Source organism: Apteryx rowi, unplaced genomic scaffold (assembly GCF_003343035.1).
Source record: "Apteryx rowi isolate R43461 unplaced genomic scaffold, aptRow1 scaffold_19, whole genome shotgun sequence".
Lineage (NCBI taxonomy): Eukaryota > Metazoa > Chordata > Aves > Apterygiformes > Apterygidae > Apteryx > Apteryx rowi.
Genome location: NW_020448196.1, coordinates 1552555 through 1575117, shown reverse-complemented (window position 1 = coordinate 1575117; position 22563 = coordinate 1552555). Strand labels below are relative to the sequence as shown.

The window sequence follows — 22563 nt, the reverse complement described above, 5'->3', positions numbered from 1 at the left end:
AAGGCTTAGAATTTTTTCCTATATTGCTCCACTGATACTCCTCAACCTTAATTTGCCAGGAGCCTCTAAGCTAGAGAGGATAACCAACTTCAGTGTTTGTATGCTTTTAGCCTTTATTGCCCCCTTTAGCATCCTAACAGAATCAATAAGCACCACTGAGTGATGAAAAAGAATAGAAAATCAGGTTATTTCTCAGAAGTCATCACATGGTTGCCTACTAGCCTTGATGAAACTTGCACATAAGCACAAAGGTTTGATGCCCATTATTAGCTCTCCATACAATTTTTAACTGAAGATGACAGCCTGCTCATTTCCAAATGAACTGTCTTCCACAACATAGGATTAAAAAAAAAAAGGGGGGGGTTAAGACCAATACTTTTTTTTTAGGAGGTTAATGGAATACTTAACTCCACAAAGGACTGAGATTTTATTTGCTTCGGCAGTTCCTTAACCTCTAACTAGCAGCCAATACCCATCAGTTCAGGAACAGCCCTAGCCATCAGGGCTCAGCAACCACGCATCATATACAGCGACTCACCATACCACTGGAAACAGAATGGCTCCACAACATAGCAAGTCTACCAGGAACAGAATTTCTTTCCACAGTCCATATTCAGTTGTTCCCTCTTCTGTAGACTCTATGATAATGTACGCCACATTTGCCAGTACCTACAGGACAAGAGGTGTTTAATGGTTCCAGAAGCTTTCCAAGAAGAGACTAGATATGGGCTGCCAATTCAGCAAAAGCTGCCTTGTACTTGCAAGAGCCCATTAAGTAACATCAGTAATAATTCTGTATCTCTATGTCAAAATCACATGTTCAGCAGCATCTTCACAGGTTTTACAGAAAAAAACTGATTGGAATTTATTTCTGCTGACATTAAAAAAGTAGTCCTTTCTGCTATATACTATGCTGAATCTACCGTACCAGTAGAGATAAAAGGAACAAAAGCTATTTATTAATACACAGAAATAGGACTCTGCATATACACAGATAGTAAACACAGACTAAACGCATTATTCTAAATTGAGCAAATAATTCAGTTTGGTCATTGACAGTGTTCTGTACTCCATACCCCAGCTCTATAGGGACCCCGAACACTTAATTATATACTTCTGTTTTTGCAGGTGGGAACGAGACTCCATTCTGAAAGGCAGAAATTCTGTTCCATGTACAACAGCAAATACAAGTGCCATCCTCCTATTTACCTCAGGTCCTGGAGTAGGAGACAGGCACTGATCATTTGAGCATCCTGGGAATATTTCCCTCAGACGCAATGGGCCTGCAAGTCTGTTTTTTCCTTTAAGCCCGCTGAGCAAGCATTTCAGAAACAACAACTTTCATCTAATGTCTCTGCTTAGTACCTCAGGACTATTTTGCAGCCCAAGTTTTGCCCCAGCATGAATATATCTACCTTACAGCTACTTGTTGATTTGCTGACACTATTTGACCACTATTATCACATAGTCAATATGGGGAGAAGAGCGGGACAATTATACGAGTAGCTTCTGGCCCTTTCACTGCTCCCCAAGAAATTCTAACTTAACTTATGCAGTAAAGGCTAACCGATAGGTTTATGAAGGCAGTAACTGTATGGCATATTGTTTCAGGTTCACTGCTTTTACAGTTTCCACAAGCAGTTCTCCCACAAGAAAGCAAGTATTGACACAGCTTGGTCCTCACCTGAAGCGGGATGACAATCATGAAAATTTTTTTGTCTTTATCTGAAAGGATGTGCTTAATGAAAGCCCAGCCTGTGCCAATGAGGGCAATAGTAATGAACAGAAGAGCACCCTTCAGTCTGAAAGAGAAGCAGATACCACAGTGAGAGACTTATGTCATCATACTCCTTCCTCTGCCCAGGTCATCTAAAGCCACTAACCCAAACAACTGCACTGCAGTCCACAACTCTGACAAGTGCCTGTCCTACAACAGTGAGGCAGATGTAGTGCTTACAACTGTGCATCACAGCAAGATTAGATTTCATTCACAACTGTCAATACATGCAATCTTTTCCTGGAGAAGTCATCCATTTACCACAGTGAAAGAGAGAAAACACTGGCAGCTGCACCCTCTCACCATTCACACCATAAACAAATCAGATACTTGAATATTAGTATGAACAAAGAAAAGCAAAGTATTTCTTCTCCTTTTACTCCTCCACCCACATAAGCACCAATTGTCTGCAGCTGCCCTCTACAAGTAGAGCTTTCCCCTTTTCACAGGGCTGATTGTTGTCTTGTCACTCAGACCATAGTGCCAAAGAATCAGCAATTTCCCAGTTTGTTAGAAGGGGCGGGGGGGGGGAGGGGTGTCAGGGGGATAAATTCAGTTTCATTCTTTGAATCTATCAAAACAATCTTTTGACATACTTACAGGTGAGTGATGTAATAGACAACAGCCCAGCCTTCAATAGGAAATCCCTGAGAAGAAATGTAGTGATAGTCGATCTGGAAGCAGAAAATAGAATGTTGCACCTTATAAAAAAACTTTTCATGAGCATCCCACCCATTATTATAAAATAAGTCTGCTCTGACCGCCATCTCAAGTTTCAGTTTCCATCAGTGTGCACAAATTCAGCTCTGTTACATCTCAGAGTACTTCCTCCCAACCTGTTCTAATTTTGTTTAGCAGCAATGAGGTAGTTTCCATTTGTTTTATTTCCAAAGTGTTAGTGAATGTACCTTTTATACAATCTACATCCTTCCTACACAGCTCCCACACTTAACTATAGTTGATCACCTGCATTCAACTTATTCATATCAACTTTATTCATTCATTTTTCAAACTCACTTGCATTAGGTGTCTAGAGGCTTTCTACTTTTACCTTCACTGGAAACCAGATTCAAAAATGTTAACTACTTCAAGTTTGTGGCAATTATCCCAGCATGAACTTGATGGTGGAGATCATGGTTGGCATGAACATGGTAGGATTAAACACTTGCCATTATCATATGAGATCTTTCAAGTAGAAAGGCAGAGTCAATACAATTCAATAAAGACTTTGGGTAGTGAATGTGTTAAACCTTGTAATGTTAGGTCTGTTACGGTATGGCATAGTACGTCATCTAAGGTAATAACCTTGAATTTCAGACATTCATCAAGGTTTCCATTCACTAGTACTTACCATAAGCCATGTAGCTGCAGCAGCACCATAACTCAAGTCTTCAGGCGGCCTCAGATGGCTGAAGCATTAGAATTCATGGAACTCATTCAACCCTCACATATACGCTTGCTGCCACACCACTTCAGGCCATTTCACTTGTATTTCAGAATGTGAATTTGTATTTCAGAGTCAGAATTTGCTGATGAAAACTGAATCATTTCCACCAGACATCTGCAGTTCAGTACCAAAGCTTCAACAGGGAAGATACTACACACACACACACTCCCGCTATGATACAGATTTCTCTATAACAGCATGCCCTGGATTCCACTTTTCTACTTTCCAGCTGAGCAACTTGAGGCAGAGAATATATACATACCGCATGGAACACTAAGGACAGAGATTTTGTGAAAGGAAGGGCTGCCATTAGCCAGTGAATCTTAAACACATCATTTCTGGGAAGAAAAAAAAGCATCAACTAAGCCAGCATGAAAATATCTTAGTTCCACAAGGGTATTTCTTTGTCATCTATAAATGCCAAACAGTAACTCCCAGGCTGAGCTAACTATTAGAGGAAAGGGATTTTCTTTACTGAATGCTACAGTGTGAATTTTTCCTACACCCTGAACATTTCAACTAGATGTTCTACAAGACTAACATCTGGGTTAACTAAAAAGAGCAATTCATAAAAATATCCTATACATTTAGATTATAACTGTTTTTAGAAAACTTATAGACATAATTCAGATGGGTAATTTTTTCCTAAATCACTATATCAGGCCACCAGCCAAACTTCAGATCACCAAATAACCAGATCTCAAAGTGAACTCCAGACTAAGTCAGAGGTAAAGTTAAAATGGAATCGTAGGAGTTTCTGGCTTCTGATGCTATGTTTTAAACTATTAAAAAGTGCAGTTTTCAATTAGAAATTGCTATTGCTTTCAACTATAATCATTCTTTATGACTCCCCACTGCTGTAAGCTACCATCCCCCTTAAGAATTTGATTAAGTTTTCCTTGTTACTTAGCACTACTTTCAAACAACATTCTCCTCTTGTCACTGATTACAGGAGTTCCCTGTTCAGTTTTCTCCATAAGATATTTGAATATGTACACCACAATTTCTTTAACATTAGACTTGCTAACTTTGTAAAAACGTTCTGCAAAAATGATACTGATGGAAGTCTTTTTTTTTTTTTTTTAAACTAGAAGCTGCATGGATTAGACATACAAGACTGAGCCAGATTTGGAGTTTCAAGTAATTTAGTCTGACAGTGAATTGTGTACAATAAAAGAAGGACCAAAAAAAAAGTCTAATGAACTAAGTTCATACTTTTACTCACACAGAACTAGTTTGTTTACCTGCGTTTACGAAGTATGTGGATCCACACAGTCCCAGACAGGAAAAAGAAGAGAGCCATAGAAATGTAAAGTTTTGGCAGTGGGATCTCACCCGCTGAGAGGTAGCTTTCAGGATTCTTTTCCGTAATTTCTATCTGAATATTAAAGATGTTATGTGTACAGTTGAAAAATATTTTGCTAAAGCACCAAGTTAACAATTACAGTTCACAGTCAAATTCACTCTTTTAAAATTAACTTTCCTGAAGCTGTAACTTACGAGACTCTTAAAAAAAAAAAAAAGCAGTTTTTCATCCTGAAGAATCTCAAAACATTTTGCAAGTTACTCCTACAACAATAATTTCCTTGAAAAGCAGAAAAGGACAGAGGTTCCTTCTGGTACTTGAGTTATGGAACAATTTAGAAAGCCAAAGTGATATTTCCCAAATAACAGTTGGTCTGTATCCTGAACTTCAGAGTTTGCCCACATTTGATTCAGAAATGTCATCTACAACTTGCATAAACAAGCAGGTTTTTTTATCATAGTTCTGATTTTTGATGTGGAGAGAGCCTACACAGCTGTAAGAACTCACTCTTAGGTTGACTACAGTGGATTTCTTCACTTGTCAAGAGAAAGGAAACACTCTGCTGCAAGCCTGTTACCCTGTGACTTAAAAACCAGAAGCTTTATTTAACATTTCATTTATGCCCCTAAACTGCTTGGTTGTACGTGCTAAGATTTCATTAAAACAATCTATCAAGATCAACTTTCAGCAATGAAACTATTCTTTAGATAAAACCAAACAGGCTGGTTATCCAGGTTCTCTTTTCTTTTCCATTTCTTCAATGGGTCAAAGCAACAAAACAGCAAATGAAACAAACTTAGCCTTTTCAATACACAACCTTAGGGAGCAACTGTACAATAGTTTAGGCTGAGGTAAGCTAGGGCTGCAAAATTCTACCCCCTACACATTCCCTCACCTTTCCTTTGCACTAGCATCAGCACAACCACGTAATGAGCAGTTCGGGGGGCTGAAAGTTACCTTGGTCAATGAGAGATTCATTTCAGAATAGCTCACTACCCAGCAGCATGAATGCTGGTATGAGCACAAGGAAGTGAAAGCAAGAGCTGTTCTAATGTACTGTGGCTTAAGATGGCATAGAACTGAACCCTTGGACTCCTCTCAAGCTGCTTCAAAAAAGATGGGATGCATGCTGTAATGTATAGCTTTTAAAAGGCTGCATTTAACACTGTACAAACGCATCTTAAATTAGACCAGAAAAAGCAATGACAATGAATTCATGAAGACCAATAATTTAGATTGAAGCAGCAGGCTGAATATCAGCAATTATGTAAAGGAAACGAAAATGTTTATTATAAGAGCAGCAAAACACGAAGAGCTGTTTTAGATCTAAAATCATTACAGCATGAAGTCATAACTGTGTAGACTGAACCCAGCCTACATGCAGGCTTCAAATTTCCACACATTTCTCTAAAACTAGTATCTTAATTCTTCTTACTGTAGTTGCTTCCTTCAGAAATGCTACTGCAGAGATTAAATGCACAGCTCCGAATCATTTCCTATTCCATATATACTCATCTGCATACTGTGTTCTGCATACAAGCTGGAACTGAAAACGAATGAGTTAATTATACCTTAGAAGCTATACTCACATCAAGACTAAATAGCTGGTGATCATTAGTCTGCCCATCTCTGCCAACACATTTATGAAAATACAGGCTGTAGAGACCTTCTTGGTTATCAGAACTGATGTTGAAAAAAAACTGAAAATAAGGAAGAGGAAAGTCAGTATTTTTATCATTCACAAGGGGGTTGCCTTGATAAGCAGCCATCTCCACTGGAGCATGAAAAGGTCAGTCATTTTGTGTCAGTTGGTTCCTTTCAGCAACAATACTGTTTTGAGGCTACCAGCATACCTGCTGGTATGTCTCAACATTTCAGATGTAGGGTCATTACATCTAACTCTGATTGCACAAGCTGGTAATCCAAGACCTTTAGGCATTGGTGTTTTAATTACTTCACCATAGACAAAAGATAACAAGAAGTGTCCTATATTTAACATGGTGAAGCATAAAATTATTTTGATCATAATACTTGCCCTAAAACATAAGCAGCTATTCTGCTCCTTCCCCAAATATACAAGCATTCAGAGCTATGTGAACTCCCATGTGACACACAACACATTCAAAATACATTTGTCTCGTGTTAACCAAATATCCCAACTGAACCAGCACGCTGAAGCAAAGCATTAGTCTGGTTTCCCACAGAAGAGAATCACCCCTTAAGTGAATCATCAGTTCAGGCTATTGTTGTTAGAATTCTGTATACACTAGTTGCATCACAGTAAACTTTAATACACTGAGGGTCACAGATTACGATGTTTGGTGGGACTGCACCATATGACAGGCAATCTAAAACAGCCCCTGCACTTCATAAGGAGTGAGCTTTCTAGCATTTATTCTCACAAGGTTCCATCTGAAAAGCTTACTGAACTATCAAAGACACATCTGTACTAAGAAAACAGGGATTACAGTAGGGAGCAGCAGACTTCTGCTTTTTGGTAAGCAGTACAGTGAGGGAACTGTCTGTACATGTTGAAACTAGACATTGACAGAAATCATACCTGAAATGAAAAAGTGCCTCTGTCATTGTGAACAGGATGTGCTTGTTCTACTATGCTCTGGGAAAAGGAGGAGACAAGCTTTTAGATTTTTAAGCAGGTAATACTACATTTGACTACATCATCCAGACAACCAAAACTATTCTGCACATTTACAGTGGAGGTGAGAGCAAGGAGTGGCATGGCCACTTCCCGGCCATGATTGCATTGGAATACTCCCCCAGGTTTTCTGAGAGAAAAGCAGATAATTTCTCTTACCTGAGAGGATGTTGTACTTCGTTTGGACTTCTTATCTAGAGATAAAAGCATTCATGGCACATTTAGAGTGTTTGTGCTTAGACATTCTCACAGACTACCAGCTTTTGCACATTACTAATACCTTACCCAAGCCCTCCTACTCTTGTCTGCATGGCAGTTTCCTAGACAATCATTAACAGCAATTCTCCCCCAATCCCTCCTTACTCTCCCAGGACTCTTCCCTCAACTGCATTTGAGGATTAATTCAGAATGAATGCTAAAATGGGCTTCCCTATTATTATACTTTCTACAAATCCTTACCCAAGGAATCTTTCCATCCCATTCAACCACAATAAATGCAACACGAAGGTGACCTACATCAGATGCAGGCTGCCACTTTGTTTCAGTCTACAGCTATATGACTTTTAATGTTACTACTGAGAAACATTAATCTGCACATTAATACATGGCCTGACAAACACATGGAAGCCCTTGGGAAGGAAAAAGTTAGCTCTTTACTAGGCAAGGTCCCAGTAATAATTAAAAAAAAAGTGACTTGCTCAGTCAAGATCTGTTCTGAACTTGAAGAATTTAGGTTGATGGGTAGACTGATTGAGCAGCACATCAAGTTCACAGCCTCACTTCAATAAACCCTATAAGAAGCTTTCCAGACATCAGGTTATTCCATCCCACCGAGATGCAAAAGTTCAAGACTTAAGCTTTGCTTTTGGCTCTTGTATGTCAGCACACTGTCAATGTGAATGCTACACTTCCTAATGCATGAAAAAGCAAAACTAGACCTGTCAGATTTGCAAACCAATTATCTTCAGTGACAAACAACTTTAGCTCTTAATTTGTTAGAACAGCTGTACAAAATGAGGAAAGCATACTCTACTTTCCCTTATATCAAAGTTTGTGAACACAACACAGCAAGAGAGACATATCAAACCCCACTTCAGATCAGATTGCTACATTTCTGAACTCTTCCAGGAAGGGATAACACGAACTGTTTAGAGCTAATCCCGTCACAGCAAAGATTATCAAATTGTTTCCCCTGCTCATCTAGAAGCCAAAGATACACGTCTCCACAAAAGGTTACTGGTATAGTTGCTTTTCCCTCCCCATAACTTCTAAGTGATGGACTGGATTTTGACTCTCTTTAGACAGCGAAGATCAGACTCAAATGTTGGTTGAAAAGGACCTGTACAGGTCTTTAATCCAACCTCCCACTCAAAGCAGGACTATTGTCAATACTAGATCAGGCTGGTCCTGGCTTTGTTTAGCCAAGTGTTTAAAACCTCCAAAGATGGAGATTCTACAACTCCCATATGTGACCTGCTACAGTGCTGCAATAACCACCTAGGAAGGAGGTTTTTCCTAACATCCTGAGTTGCCCAAAACCTAACAAGGTGGCAACAGTCACAAGCAGCAGCTCGGCACTACTAAAAAGAGCTTGGCTCCACTGCCCTTCTAACTCTCTTTTTGAGTAGTTGTAGGCTGCTATAAAATTCCCCCTTAGCCTTCTCTTCATCAGAGGAAGGACAACCAGCTGTCTCAATCCCCTCCTCATAGGTCATATGCTGTAGGTCTCTGACCATCTTCTTAGGCCTCCATTGAATGAACAGAACTAGATATATGCATGGCGCTTCACCGAATATGAGAGACCAGCCCAAAGAGTAACTCTATGCACAGGTATATACACAGGGCTGCATGTCAAACCATAGCCTAAAGGGACCCTGGAATCTGACCACAGCACACTTGGATGCACATCAACCAGAAACTAGCAGTGAGAGAACATACAGGTCGGGTTTAGCAGGCTTACCTTTGCTGGCTGGATTTTGTTTGGTCTCAGAAGTTTTGCTAGAATCACTGCTCTGTTCAGAAGTTTTTGGAGCCTTGGTAATCAAGGCAGTAACATTTTCCTCAGACACGAATGAAATTTTAGGTAACAGGGCAGCAGCTTCTGCAGAGAACCGTACTTTCACACTAAACGAACAAAGAGTTTTTGAACAAAATGAAAGCAAATCATCATTCCTAAAGAGGCTATCTGTCATAGTCCACAAATCCTCAGTAAAGGAAAAAACAATTTCTTATCAAAATACTACCTTGGGAAAAAAAAGGAAGCTGCTAGGAAAAAAAAGTTTGAGCATTTCCACTCCTGAGTACCATTAAGACAGATATCTTGCAAGATCTGTTAGATCAGTGTAAAAACTAAGCAGTCTCTAGGGAGTGATTTCAAGTCTGGAATTAGGAGCCCAATTTCTCCTATTGCCCACATAGGAAAGTTAAATGTAAGCAGTGCAAATATTACCCTGCTTAGTTTTCAGAACAATACAATTCTGCGTGTCTTGACTTGCTCTTTTACCACTGAGAACAGGAAAAGCACCAGACCATGACTTAGAGCAGCCTGGTGTTCAACAGACCACTGTAGGAGAAGTGACACTACACAATTATGTCAAATATGTGCAAAGCCAAAGAAAAATAAGTTTCTCCACCTTCGATAATTAGGGGCATTGTTTTCACACAAACACAATTAAAGTTGCTCTTGTAAAAGGAAGGGATATAGCCTTGAAGGTACTTCCATAAAAGAAGCAACCCAAGACAAAGAATCAGACAGCACGTTCACAAGAGCTGCAAACACAACCTGGGACTTCAACTTCATGTCTTCAGCAGTAACTGTTAGGGCATGCTCGTGTCCTATGTCCCCTTATACCTCCAGCATACAACAAGGATTCTTGAATCACTTTATATCTCAGATTTTCTTTCACTGTCATCTCCACCCTACTCTCACGTAACCCATTAAGAATAAGACTACATGCACAGCAGCTTTCCAAGCCCCTAAAGAAACCTCATGAATCTTAAACTTCAGCTACAGAAATAACCTAAAAATAGTGTAGATCATTTACTCACACTTCATTTTTGAAGTCCAGAAGTAAGATTACAACTGAAACATCTTGCTCTGGTTTCTTTTTCAAAATACAGTAATCCACTTCTTCATCCTGGCAATGTAACCAAAACATTTTTTGAGTGCCCTCCTGTTAATAAGAAACGAGGCATGCTCGCCCCCTGGTAGAGGTTACTGTTCTTAGTCTAGCAAGCTGTAAAACTAAATCATCCTTAACAAATTGCCCGTGTTTACAGCCCTTTTTTCTTCCTACCATTCCTGGAGTAAGGCAGACTATGAGACGTCTCCAGTTTAGCAAAGAAAGTCCACATGCCTTATTCTTACCAGGTAAGTGGAGAACCCATCATTCCTTGTTCGATCCAAACTGAACCCCACCTAAAAGACAAATTAAGACGAATCTATCAAATTAAAACAGCTCAGGTCCTCCCAATACCAGAAGTCAAGCCATCATTGAAAGAGTTGAAGATACTGCTCTTGAAATAAATTAACTTATGTTTAAGGCAGAATCCAGGCATTTGTCTCATTACTTAGACAGAGAACATTATTCCAATGCAACAAAGGTGCTGCTTCATCCAACCACTAAAAATAAAAAATATATTTGGCTCAAACCCAAACTAATCTAGAGCTCAGCTCAGACCAGTCCAGGTCCCTCCTGGCACCGGTCCCTTGTAACTTTGTTATTTTATTTCCTTTCCTAATGTTTTTGCATGAGGAAAATAATTAGTAATAAAGAGGTAAAAATAGGCATAGGAATAAGAATACAGATCTGTTTTTTACCCTGGTATTCCAATATCTCTATTAAAATCACTAATATAATGTGCTACATACTCGATAATGTGAAAGTTGTCTGAAAATCAGAAGACAGTCACTGTACTGGGAACCCGTTAATATAATGGTTACAAGTTGTATTGGAACACAACAGGACAAGAGTGTGATCATCCCACATGAGAGGCCTGTTTAGGAAACCTATGTTTGATACAGGTTATATATACACAGACTCCTCAGGTGAGTTCAGTAGAGGATCTGATAAATTAAAGATTCTCCTTAAAATAGAACAGGTAGCACCCAAGGATAAATCTGACAATATACATATCCTAGCAAATGGCTGACAATGGGAAACAAAGCCAACTGCAGCACCGGTTAAGAGCTAACACCTCAAATAAGTTAAAGAAACCAGTGCAAAGGCAATTTTACAGGAAGCTCACTACAGTCTTTGGGCTTACAAAGTAACTTACTGCTGAGCTACTCTTGTCATCAGAGCCCACAGGTGGCTTCAGTGAAAGATTGCTGACACTGACTTTCATGAAACCATCCTTGAAGAAGCCAAAGGTATTCAGGTGCACTTTCTGCCTCACATCATCCTAAGAGAAAGAAAAAATAGTTTACAACAGTTTCATATACAGTCATCTGCAGCAGCAATTAAGGAGGAAGAGGGGATAACACAGATTGACATTTAAGTATTCACTTAAAGCATCTATCTGAGCACCCCAAGAGCAAATTTCTTTAGAATGCTGTCAGACATATCCAACTACTTCACAGGAAGCAATCAACTCTTCCAGTAATTTGGACAAGAATTTTAAACAAACACATCTTTGTTAATTATCTGGCCATACTCCCGACAGAGATGAAAAAAGTCTGAAGGAAGTTAAGCTTCTGGCATCACTGATTAAATAGAATATTGCTACAAAAAAGAGGAAACTGTAGAGGAATCAAGACAGCCACTCTTTGAACCCTAGCTACCATCATTGTGACAGACTGAAGAGGAAATAGGAGACTACAATGCACTTATCTAATTGACAGCTGGATTTTGGCTAGGTGTGTAATAAATATCACAGTGTATTATCATCCCATGAGATCTCATATTCTAGGCAGGGTCAATGCTTGGACTGTTAAGAACCTAACATGCTGGAAAACTGTGCACAGCGTGGAAGAGAAATTCCTTATGTAGCCAGTTTCCTTCAAAGGATTTTGAGCAAGACCTTTACTTACCACTTGAATGTAACTGAGCGCACTCTTGTAAGTAGGCTAAATAAAGAATATGGTGTATATATGGGGACAAACAATCCCAAGGTACCTTCAGAGCCTGGGTTAGTTCCTCTATAATATCAGAAATCCAGCTCTCACCCCTACTCCCTGTTTTAGTTGTGGTGTAATTTCCCTCTTTTCTTAACCAGAAATGGAAACACTGTAGAAATTGATCCCTTTTCATACCTTGTGCAGCTGATAAAGGGTCAAGTACACTGGGCTTTTAAAAAGAGAAACAAAAAACCCCACCCACTGCACAGGTCATTAGGGACCTCACATGAAAAGCACTGAAGCTTACACACAGAGCTGCCACATCAGATGAGGAAAGGTCATATCCTTGTTACTTGGCATTCATACAATCAATAACTAGGTACACAGTTGGGCCCTCAATTCTACAGGATCTTTAATTGGAAGAAAAGGAGCAGAACAACAAAAATTAAAAAGTATATTTAAAACCTGATTTAAAGCACTTTTACGAGTCACTAAAACTTGTTTCCTCCATTTCTCACATCATAGGTGAAAAAGAAGAGATTTTTTCCTCCACCAGAAAGAATACACTGAATACATGCAGTGTAAAGTTTGTCAAGTATCATAATTTTTATAAAGGAAAAGATATTTGGATTGCAGAATATCCTAAGCAAAGAAGACAACTGCTAAACGCAATCAGACTATTCTGGACCAGGTACTGGAAGACTGAGCTAATAATCCCAAAAGGATAGTAAGTTGTATCTTCTTTCCTCATCCCCAATATTAATTTTGATATCTCTCCATCAAACATTCCCTACACATAAACATCACAGACCTTAACAGCAGAACACTAATCCTGACACAACTAACCTGTAGTCTAGCTGTAATAAGAGATAGTCCTAATAGAATTAAGTTAACCTTGTAAATAACCAGATGGTTCCCTTAATGCTCAGAGGAGAAAAAAAGTTAGTGACACATGGCTCACAGCAGATGCTTTGTTTAACAGAGTATTATAGCTGCGCTCTCTTTGGGTTCTGGGTCATTTACATCCTTGAAACAAGAGTCCATCTGGTTCATTTAGTAGTGCTATCAATACAATTTCTTGTTCAAAACAGAATTAATACTAGCTCTTCAGCTATTACAGCACGTATATATTAATCACATCTGGACAAATAAGCATCTGCCTGGCTGATGGAGGCTGGGGGGATTTAGCACTATCCAGCTGGTTAGTGTTTTACACCTTGTAAACATAACCAGACACAGCTGCTTAACTCAGAGTACTTGCAAAAGCTATACAGTTTAATTCAAGTTCATTTACTCCACTGGTTCACTAATGCTCCCCACCAAAAGATATTCAATACACAATTCACACACTTTCCTCCCTGGTTTTATCTCAGCTTTAAGTGCTTAGAGTTTACAGATTTAGTTCACAAATCCTTCAGCTTTACATGATCCCGCACACAGCCGCTGGTTGCAGACAAGCACCAACACGCCCTCCAAGAGCATCTATTGCTCCACATATTGACAGCCTAAAGATGTTGGCTTACTAATAATTGTCTCACCTCTCACAAGAGGTTTAACAGGTTGGAAAAAATCTGGCTTTTATTTACAATCACTCAGCTTCTCACTTCAGAAATATTTGATCTACATTTACAACAAAGAGGTGAACCGGTACAAGTAAGTAGAAATACTTAAGTGTCTGAGTTGTTAGCATATGCTGAATTTTAATTTATGTAGGATGCATTCAACAGTTAAGCCTGCCTCTATAAGAACAGGCGATCTGGGACTCATCACTAACAGGTTACATTCAGACCCATACAGGAAGCAGTCAGCTATTTTCCATAAAAATCTTCCCCGACTCTTTTGCTCCTTTAGGATGAAAAGTGATCCTACACTATCTGAATGAGATTAAAGGAAAGTAGTATCCCAGATCCATAGTCCAGGATGGACAGAGAAATCACCTTCTTTGACATTTTAGCCAAGATCCAACTGGGATCATGCTGCCAGTACCATGAAAGCTTTAACTGATAACGCTTATTACATGGACTGAATTTTCTGCATACTAGAAACAAGCCAGGATTTTATGACGTATTTGTCTAAGACCTGTATAGATGATTTTAAAAGTCTTTCAGACTTGAGCAATTGAAGCCTGAGACCTACCAACATAAAAAGGCCAGAAGTATTTATGAGCAGAAACAAAACACAACACATAACTGAAAAATAACATCCTTCAAATAATAATTTAACATGAGATGGCGATCTTGGCAATGTCACAAAATAAGAGAGGTTTTACTTCTCCCTCTTGGAAGCCAATGAATAACAAAGATAACTGACTTCAGTCAGAAGCTAACGCCACAAACTGCTACACAGCTTTGTCACTTGGGTTGCTCCTCTTGACAAATCACTGGAAACCTGCAAGTTCAACTGCTCACGAGCATTAAACTTAACTGCTTGCCTGACAAAGGCCTCATTTAGACCAACTTCCCCATTCTCTGAAGCAGTCTGTCCCTGCAATCATGCAAAACATAAGGCCCCAATATTGTATCATTCAACTGTTAAGACATTAATAAAGTCGCTGCTTGGTTAAGTGACTCCTGCTCATGCAGGGCAAGGCACTGGCATTACCAAGCAGTTCAATAATGTAAGAGTGAAACACTTCACAGCACAGGAAAATCCAAAATGCTCAGCAAGCCTGAAGATCATAATCAGAATCAGCATACACTGTATTTTCGGCTAACAGAAACATTCCAAGTGTCAGTTATTTCTGGAAACCTCTGAAAATTATTACCCTGAGTCTTCTAAAACTCCAATTTTTGAAGAGTCTCTTTTATTCATTTATTTTAAACATACCACATTAAGTTAATGATAACATTAAGTTAATGATAACACTGATAACACAGGCTACACAGGAAAAGTCTCTCTGATGACATGTTAGTCTAATGGCAAGATTCAAAGAAATCATTTTTCCCCCTTGAAAGAAAAAAAAAATCATTTTCCATGTTTATCAAAACATACAAAGAAGTTATTTTTAGAACAGGAAGCCACTCAAACCACTCAGACTTTGGCTTGCTTTTTGACAACAGAAAAAAATTCACCTTAGCATGCTAATTACAAAGACTCAAGAACAAGGCTTTTCTAACTAACTTAAACAATAACAGCTTGTTTGAGGAAGCCCAATATCAAACATTCACTCAAAACTGAGGCCTTTAGCTTGGCACAGTGTCAAAACATACTTACAAGGAAGGAGCCAATAGCAAGAACAGTGGAATGGAGATTTCATTGTGAAAGTGCACTGTTGTTGGAGCCTGATGTTTACACAAATGCTATAAACCAGCAGATGAAGTAGAAATGGAGAGACTGTACTCTGACAATTAAACTCATGTTTATACAGGAGGTTGACAAAGGCATTAAGCACTTACTTTCTTCAGTGTTTGTTATGGCAGTGCTATAACTAAATCCATATCCCAATTCCACCGATTACAGAAATTGGTAAACTAGATTTAGCAATTAATTTAGGTAGTTTGGAGATACCATGACAGGAACTAGAAGCCACATTTGCTGCTGAGATTTGCTCAAGGCCAGTTGGAAAGCTTTTTGTTTTGTTTTAATGGAAGGGAAAGGTATCGCCCCAGGAGAAATTCTTCCAGCATCCAGCTGTTGGTCACAAATTCCTCAAAACAATAATGTAACTAGCACAAGTCCCTTAATTTATTGCTTCAGAGAAAAGTTTTCTTTTCTTGAAGCAGAACAATGTTCATGCAGCTGTGCATTAGGCAACTACATACTTTGGAAATTTCCCTAGAGATAAATAATGAATGTTTTCCTGTTGGTCACGGTATTCCAAAGGCTGAAGAGGGGCTCCTGGAAAGTTTTCGCACCCTCCCTAAACTGCTAGAAAGACACATACAATTTTATTAATTTCTGGTGTTTCTATTGACAAAATAACTCACACTGGTGATAACAAAAACAAAATTAACACTCTTATGCTAAAGGATCACAGAGTGCTTCATGAACCAGACAGAAACTCTTGAAAAGCCTCACCCCAAAGGGCTCGGTTTCACCATCACATAACCAGGGCACAGCTTTTTGTCAAAAACACAACAGGCAGCAGCAGCCCAGAGTTACAGGTCTTTGCCACTATCTGTACCACTACACATCCAGCACCTTGAATAACTACTTTTCCTCAAACATAGATGCAAGACCACCACGTTCAAGGTGCAGCCAAACACCTATTAAATTTTAACAGAGAGCTGTCAACATCAACACGTTCTTCTGCCTCCAATTACCGTTTGATTACCACAAAGAAAGTACTTCAGTAAAACAAGTTATTTCGCCCTTCAGGGCTGTGTGACCGGTATCAAGACAGAAAGACAACTACAGGACGCAGATTCAAAGCAAGCCCAAAACCCGTCCAGAAGCCTCCCTCCACCCTCCCCAGTAAGCGCTATGCCTTCCTCATCGCACCGAGCTTTCCCTCTCGCTATTGACAGGACGGGAAGGATCTGCGCCCTCGAACCGCTGCGTTTTTGGGGGCCCTCCACGCTTTTTCCTCAGGACTAAGAAACAAATGGGCACAAAAGGATGCGAGGGGGAGGGATAACGGCAGAAACAGAACCAAACGGCGGGGCGGCCTAAGGGGCAGGGGGCAGCGAGCAGCAGGGGGAGCCGGGCCCCAGAGGGAGGCGGCGGGTGAAGCCAGAGGCCCCGGCCCGGGGGGCGGGCGAAGGGCGGCCTGGCCTCGCCGCTCTCCGCAGCCGGCCCGGGGCGGGGTGGGGCGGAGGGGAAAGCCCGCGCTGCCGGGGGCCGAGGCGGCGGGGCCGGGGGCGGCGCAGGCCTTACTTTGAGGGTGAGGTGATGGACGCGGGCGGCGGCGCGGCCCGCCCAGAGCAGCGCCAGCCCCAGCACGGCCGCGGCCCGCCACAGCGGAGCGCGGGCGCCGCGGGCCGCCATGTTTATTCCAGCATCAGCATCCTCTTCCGCCTCACTTCCGGGGTCAAGGGGCGGCGGGGGGCACGTGACCCGGGGCGGGGGGCGGGGCCGCCCCGTCGGCCCTGTCACCGCCGGTTTGGACCTGTCACCGCCGGTTTGGGGCCTCCCAGCCCCTTTCCTTTCCTCCGGGGCCACGCTCGATGCTGGGCTCTGCTGCGGTGCCCCGCTGCCCGGGGGCTGCCCCCAGGGTCCACTGTCACCTCAGGGGGTAGCCAGGGCCATGGAGGCCGCCCTCCCTGTCCCTGATCCCCCACACCCCCGGGTGGCCCTCCCTGTCCCCACTCACACCCCCGGGTGGCCCTCCCTGTCCCCGGTCTCCCAAACCCCCAAGCCTCCCTCCTCGCAAGGGGACACCAGTCTATAGACACCCCCCCCCCCAAGCCTCCACCAGGCTGCCCTTTGTGGAGGCTCCGGCGGGGCCTCAGTCCACCTGGAGGCACTTGCAGGGCTGGTCCAGGTCCAGCCGAAGGCCACAGCCCTTCCCTCTTTAGTCTTTTGCCATGCAGCGCCTGATATTTTGTAGGTAGGTCTGGGTTGGTCGCTTCTAGGTCAGTGGTGGATAAGCTGGCCTGTTTGGGCTTCTTGCTGGGAGCTTTGGTGAGAGCAGATGTCTGAGAGTCGGGTAGTCCACACAACTGAAGAAACACCACCTTTCTGTTTAAAGCTGGATTTATAATACTAATTTTAAATATGATCAAAAAAAAAGTCATAAAATGAAAGGGTTTTCTGCTTCCTTACTAGAATGGTTTTGAAAGTATTGGACTGTTTGAAAACTATTTGCAGCTGGTAACTATAGTCCCATTTGAAATTAAAGGATAAACAAATTGAGCCTGCCTTCAGTAACTTCTTTGTTGCTCAAATTGAGGGTAATGCAAGAAGCAAACAGGGCATGAACAGGGGCGATTAAAATGTTTTTTAAGCTAAGACATTGCTAAACAATTTTTGAAATAATTTACAATTTCTTCCTTATAGGAAGCCACCAATGTAAATAAATATAATTCTTCAAAAGAAAGTCCTGTAGGACGTGTCAGCTCTTGAAACTCAAGGATTCTGATTTTCCCCTTTAGCGTATGGAGTAGCAACTGTGCAAATTTCTCCATATAGATCCTAGTGAACAACTAGACTGGAATGGGTGAGTAGTAAAATGGAAGAGAGGGTGAATAGGTAGAGAAAAATCGGTAGTCTTGATCTTTATAATAGAAAGATCGTGCAAAATGTCACATCTTTGTACAGAGATGTTATCTCTTACAGTTTCGTTTCCCTGTTTTCCTTTGATACACTTGATAAAGACACAAATCTTGCCAAGAAACCTGAACTGATACCAGAAAATATCTGGAAGCAACAAAAACATAACGTGTTTTTTTCTAATAGGATTTTGTCACCAGGTAGTAACTTTTAGCGGCCGCTAGATGTCCTTTCAGCATCAAGCCTTGTACTGAACTTATCTTCACTGCGCAGATTGTATGAAGTCTACCTAATTATGAAGATCAGGTAATTTAATTTGAAAAGATATCTCTGATCCAGATATTTTCTTGCAATTAATATTTTTCATGTTGTAATTAGTATAATTATTGTGCACAGACCAGCCTGGGAGCCCCTACAGGCTTATGACTCCTGTGGAATAGTTGCTTGCAGACACAGCAGCAGTGCAGGTTTTCATGCCTTGCTCCACTACTGTTTCAGTCCCACTTTAGTGGTCAAATAGCATGAGGCTTTCTCCTATAACTTGGGGGACTGGCTCAGTTGAAGAGCTTCTCTGAGTCTGAATATGCTTGCTAATAATGATCCGGAGTTTCATGCCACAGACTCAAAACTGTCTGAACACCTTTTTTTTTTTCATGTAACTCCCCACCAACTATTAAGATAGTGTAGTGACTTGTAGACCCTACTTACTTAGGCTAGATGACCTGGAAGTTAGAATTTGCAACGTTTACTTTCTTTGCCTATGCATTTTTCTAAATATATATGTTAAAAGATATCTATACATAAATTTACATCCCTACCAATATACAAACTGGTCTATGAATGTAACAAGCATGTTATATCAGCAGCTCTCATGTTTACCTTGATATGATTTATTGTAGCTTCCAGACAAGCTTCACCTTGCTCTAAATAGGCTTCCCAGCAGGTACAGTTATTTGCAGCTGTGGTTAGACATATTTAACCTGGATGTCTTTCTTTTACTCCTCCACTGTTTTTTTCCATGTATAACTGAGCATCTCATTAGGACCCCTCACAGAATTGTTGGAAGCGTATCATAGGCAGATGGGAAGCTCAACTATTAAGATTGGGTGGAAGGCATCAGAAGTGTTGGGAAAATCTTGGCACGCATATAGTCTACCGGTATAGCTCAGTAAAAAGTGAAGTAGATTGAATATCAAAATACTGATGTACTCCACGAGCCAAGATATAATCATGTTACAGAGCAACAAGAGCCGGTTGCTCTGTAAGGGACAGGTAACTGAGCACTGTGACACAGCTGGCAGGGCCCAGTCCCACAGCCTGGCAGCAAGGCAAGTGGGGCAGAGATGCAGCAAGGGTCAGCTAAGAGCCTAGATCATCAGGCAAGGTCATGGTGATGAGGCAGGTCCAAGGCTGAGCTAAGAAGTCAGCCCACAGATCAGGGTCAAGCCTGCTGAAAGCAACCAGGATTAGACACAGTCTAGCAATTACCAGGCAGGTCTGTTGTTGTGATGAGGCAGGCCTAGGGTCTTCCTAGGAAGTCAGCCTGTGGATCAGAGTCCAGACCAACAGGGCCCAGAGCTAGGCAGGGGCACAGCTACAGCTAAGCCAGGGAGCAGTACTCTTACAACATAGCCCAGACAAGGACTTAAGGCTCAGGCCTGAGCTCAAATGGGGCTCCTGGGTGGGTGGAGGCTCCGGGTGAGGCTGGTCAGGGCCATTAAAGCCTATTAGCACCTTCAGGGCCCTGAAAGGGCATATCGAGAGAATTGGGGTTCCCTGCTGTGTATGTGAATGACCTGGGTGGTATTAAAACAGCAGAAAGGAAGCAGCTGTAATGGTGGTGGCCTTAGGGAAAGGTGTGTTCTCTTCCTTTCCTAGTGCTGTTTTAGTCCCACTGCATGAGAGGTTATTAGTAAAGCCTATGTTCCTTGTCTTGGACATGGATAATCTGGGCGAAATTATAAAAGGGAAGCAGCTGTAAGGGTGATGACTCTGGGGGAAAGGTGTGTCCCCTTCCTCTTGTATCCTGGAAGCTGGAAATGTTTGTAGTGTTTTTGAAAGTTTGGATTTTTTTTTTTGCCTTGTATACTGAGAAAACTAGCCCAGAGAAAAATGGGTTAGCTTGAACTATAATTCAGAGATTTATTTTACCTTCCCTGGCTGCTAAATTATTTAGAAAGCATTCTATGAGATAAACAGAGAATTTATGGTAATAGGCGCATACCTGGGTAACAGATCCAAATGGTCCTGTTCTCATTCATTTGAGGGAAAACTCCTGCTACCTTCTGTACTGCTCTGATTTGGATTCTGCAAATTAAGTAATGGAGTGACAGATAATCTGTTTTCTAAGTGCCATTTTGAACTGCTCTTTTGGGGCTGGGACCTACTGAGACTTCCAGCTTTATATTTCAGCATAAAGGGCTCATAATGCTCCCATCATCCTTAATTATACTTGTAATTAAGGACTCACCAAGCAGCAGGCCCTGCTGGTTTTGGCACTGTACAAATGAAAGTAATAATGTAGGTAGCAGTCACTGTCTTTGAGAGTTTCAGACTAAGTAATAAAGACAAAGATAGTGAAAAGTCTCTTTCCAGAAATATTTGGATTTTATTTGGTTTGTGTCTTGAAAAATAGTAAGGCCTGACCACACAAATTTTAATAGCTTTTTTTTCTTTTTTTTTTTTTCTGACGGCTGAGGCTGATTCTAATGTGCCATCATCATTAAGACTGTTGCATTTCTGGCCTTTATCTTTCCATAACTAGTTAAGTGTTTTTTATCTTCTTTCAGTGTGGACAGGTTTCCCTGCCCATGCTGGTGTAACAGGTTTGCCTTGTTCCCCTCCCAGCTCTTTGTGCAAAAGGAAATTCCAGAGCAAATTTGCTTCAGATGATACTGTGTTTCATCTCCATATCCTCTTTTTGTTCAAGTATTTATGGATTAAGTTCTCAAAATGTTCCAATACCACTATGTTGTCTGGTTTTGCAATGAGTTCTGGATGGACATAAGTCAGTGGGCTTTGGCATTGCTTCTCTGAAAGTCTGTGAAGGTATAAGGCCTTGGAAGACTCTGGTTGTGCTTAAGGCAGCATGGCAGGCTCAGATATTTAAATGTGTTGGCAATAGCAGGAAGGAGTACTGCACAAAAATAAATTGAACAATGTGTCTTTAAATTGTTATGAAGTCAGTCCTTAAAAGTAATAACTTTCAAGGATGAACAAAAGCATTGCCTGCTCTCTGCCTCCTTCCAAAGGCAACTGTGTGAGGAGCAGCATTCTACTCTTATGTTCAAATCAATTGAACTAACTAGGATAAAAATAAATGCAGTGCAGTAATTAACATAACATTTGCTTTCACTGTTGTTCTAAATGTTGGAATCGCTTCCTAAGTCAGTCTCTTCTCATTCTTTCTCATGTGGGTTTATATCCAAGCGTTAAGAGAGTGAAAGGAGAACTGCATTAATCTAAAGTTTAAATCTAAGAATTGACCAGCTGCTACAGCAAGGGCTGTCTTCTGACATCATCACGGGGATCCCAGCCCTCCATAAGCAGATAGTTTTGTTCCTCAGGTGAATACATGTTTTTTTTTCCTACTGTGAATCTTTCATGAGCAGATGCAGCAATAAATATAAGATAGCAATCTAAAGCCCTTTTTACATTTATTGTAGCTGAAAAGCAGGAACATAAAATTAGATTAAGTGACCCAGGTCAAATAAATGGTGTTACAGAGGAAGACGAGCACAAAGTAAATCTCACGTCTCTGGCAAGGAAATGAACCCTTTTCTGCAAGGCCCACACAATTGCTACAATATCCCACACCGATGTAAAGACAGATAATTTGATTATTTTTCTGCGCGCTTGTTGACTGCATTGGTGACAGATGGTGGATTTAACATCGCTGGATTTGGGTTATTTTCTAGTTTGAAGGACCAACTAGATTCCTGCAGTCAGTTTTAAGGGTGGGGTGTTTTGTTCCCCCCCCCGCCCCCGGGCAGTTGCCTCCCTATAAATGGAGAAAACATGAACATTTGTTTAAAAAAAAGGAAGAAAAATAATAATAAAAGGAACAATCGCAGTGGGGAGCAGCTGTGAGAGAGCGGTAAGAAAGGGGGAGGCCGGACAGCGGGAGGGGCTGCACGGGAGGAGCCGCCGCCGCCGCCGCTCCCGGTGC

General features: G+C 41.1%; 2 protein-coding genes across 2 annotated transcripts in view; one reads left to right on the top strand and one right to left on the bottom strand.

Moving 5' to 3' along the window:
* Window positions 1–17188, bottom strand: part of GPR107 (G protein-coupled receptor 107) — a 42654-nt gene extending 25466 nt beyond the window's left edge. The window contains exons 1-13 of the mRNA XM_026062044.1: window positions 17061–17188; window positions 11465–11590; window positions 10554–10604; window positions 10235–10323; window positions 9147–9310; window positions 7346–7380; window positions 7091–7147; window positions 6120–6230; window positions 4469–4602; window positions 3487–3562; window positions 2378–2451; window positions 1685–1802; window positions 539–669 (exon numbers count right to left, since the gene is read on the bottom strand). Coding sequence (XP_025917829.1) covers window positions 539–669; window positions 1685–1802; window positions 2378–2451; window positions 3487–3562; window positions 4469–4602; window positions 6120–6230; window positions 7091–7147; window positions 7346–7380; window positions 9147–9310; window positions 10235–10323; window positions 10554–10604; window positions 11465–11590; window positions 17061–17171 — 1277 coding nt within the window. The 5' untranslated portion in view covers window positions 17172–17188. The remainder of the gene's footprint in view (window positions 1–538; window positions 670–1684; window positions 1803–2377; window positions 2452–3486; window positions 3563–4468; window positions 4603–6119; window positions 6231–7090; window positions 7148–7345; window positions 7381–9146; window positions 9311–10234; window positions 10324–10553; window positions 10605–11464; window positions 11591–17060) is intronic.
* Window positions 17189–18223: 1035 nt separating this feature from the next.
* FNBP1 (formin binding protein 1) overlaps window positions 18224–22563 on the top strand; it is a 116696-nt gene continuing 112356 nt past the window's right edge. The window contains exons 1-2 of the mRNA XM_026062185.1: window positions 18224–18342; window positions 18582–18701. The gene's annotated coding sequence lies outside the window, so the exon portion shown is untranslated. The remainder of the gene's footprint in view (window positions 18343–18581; window positions 18702–22563) is intronic.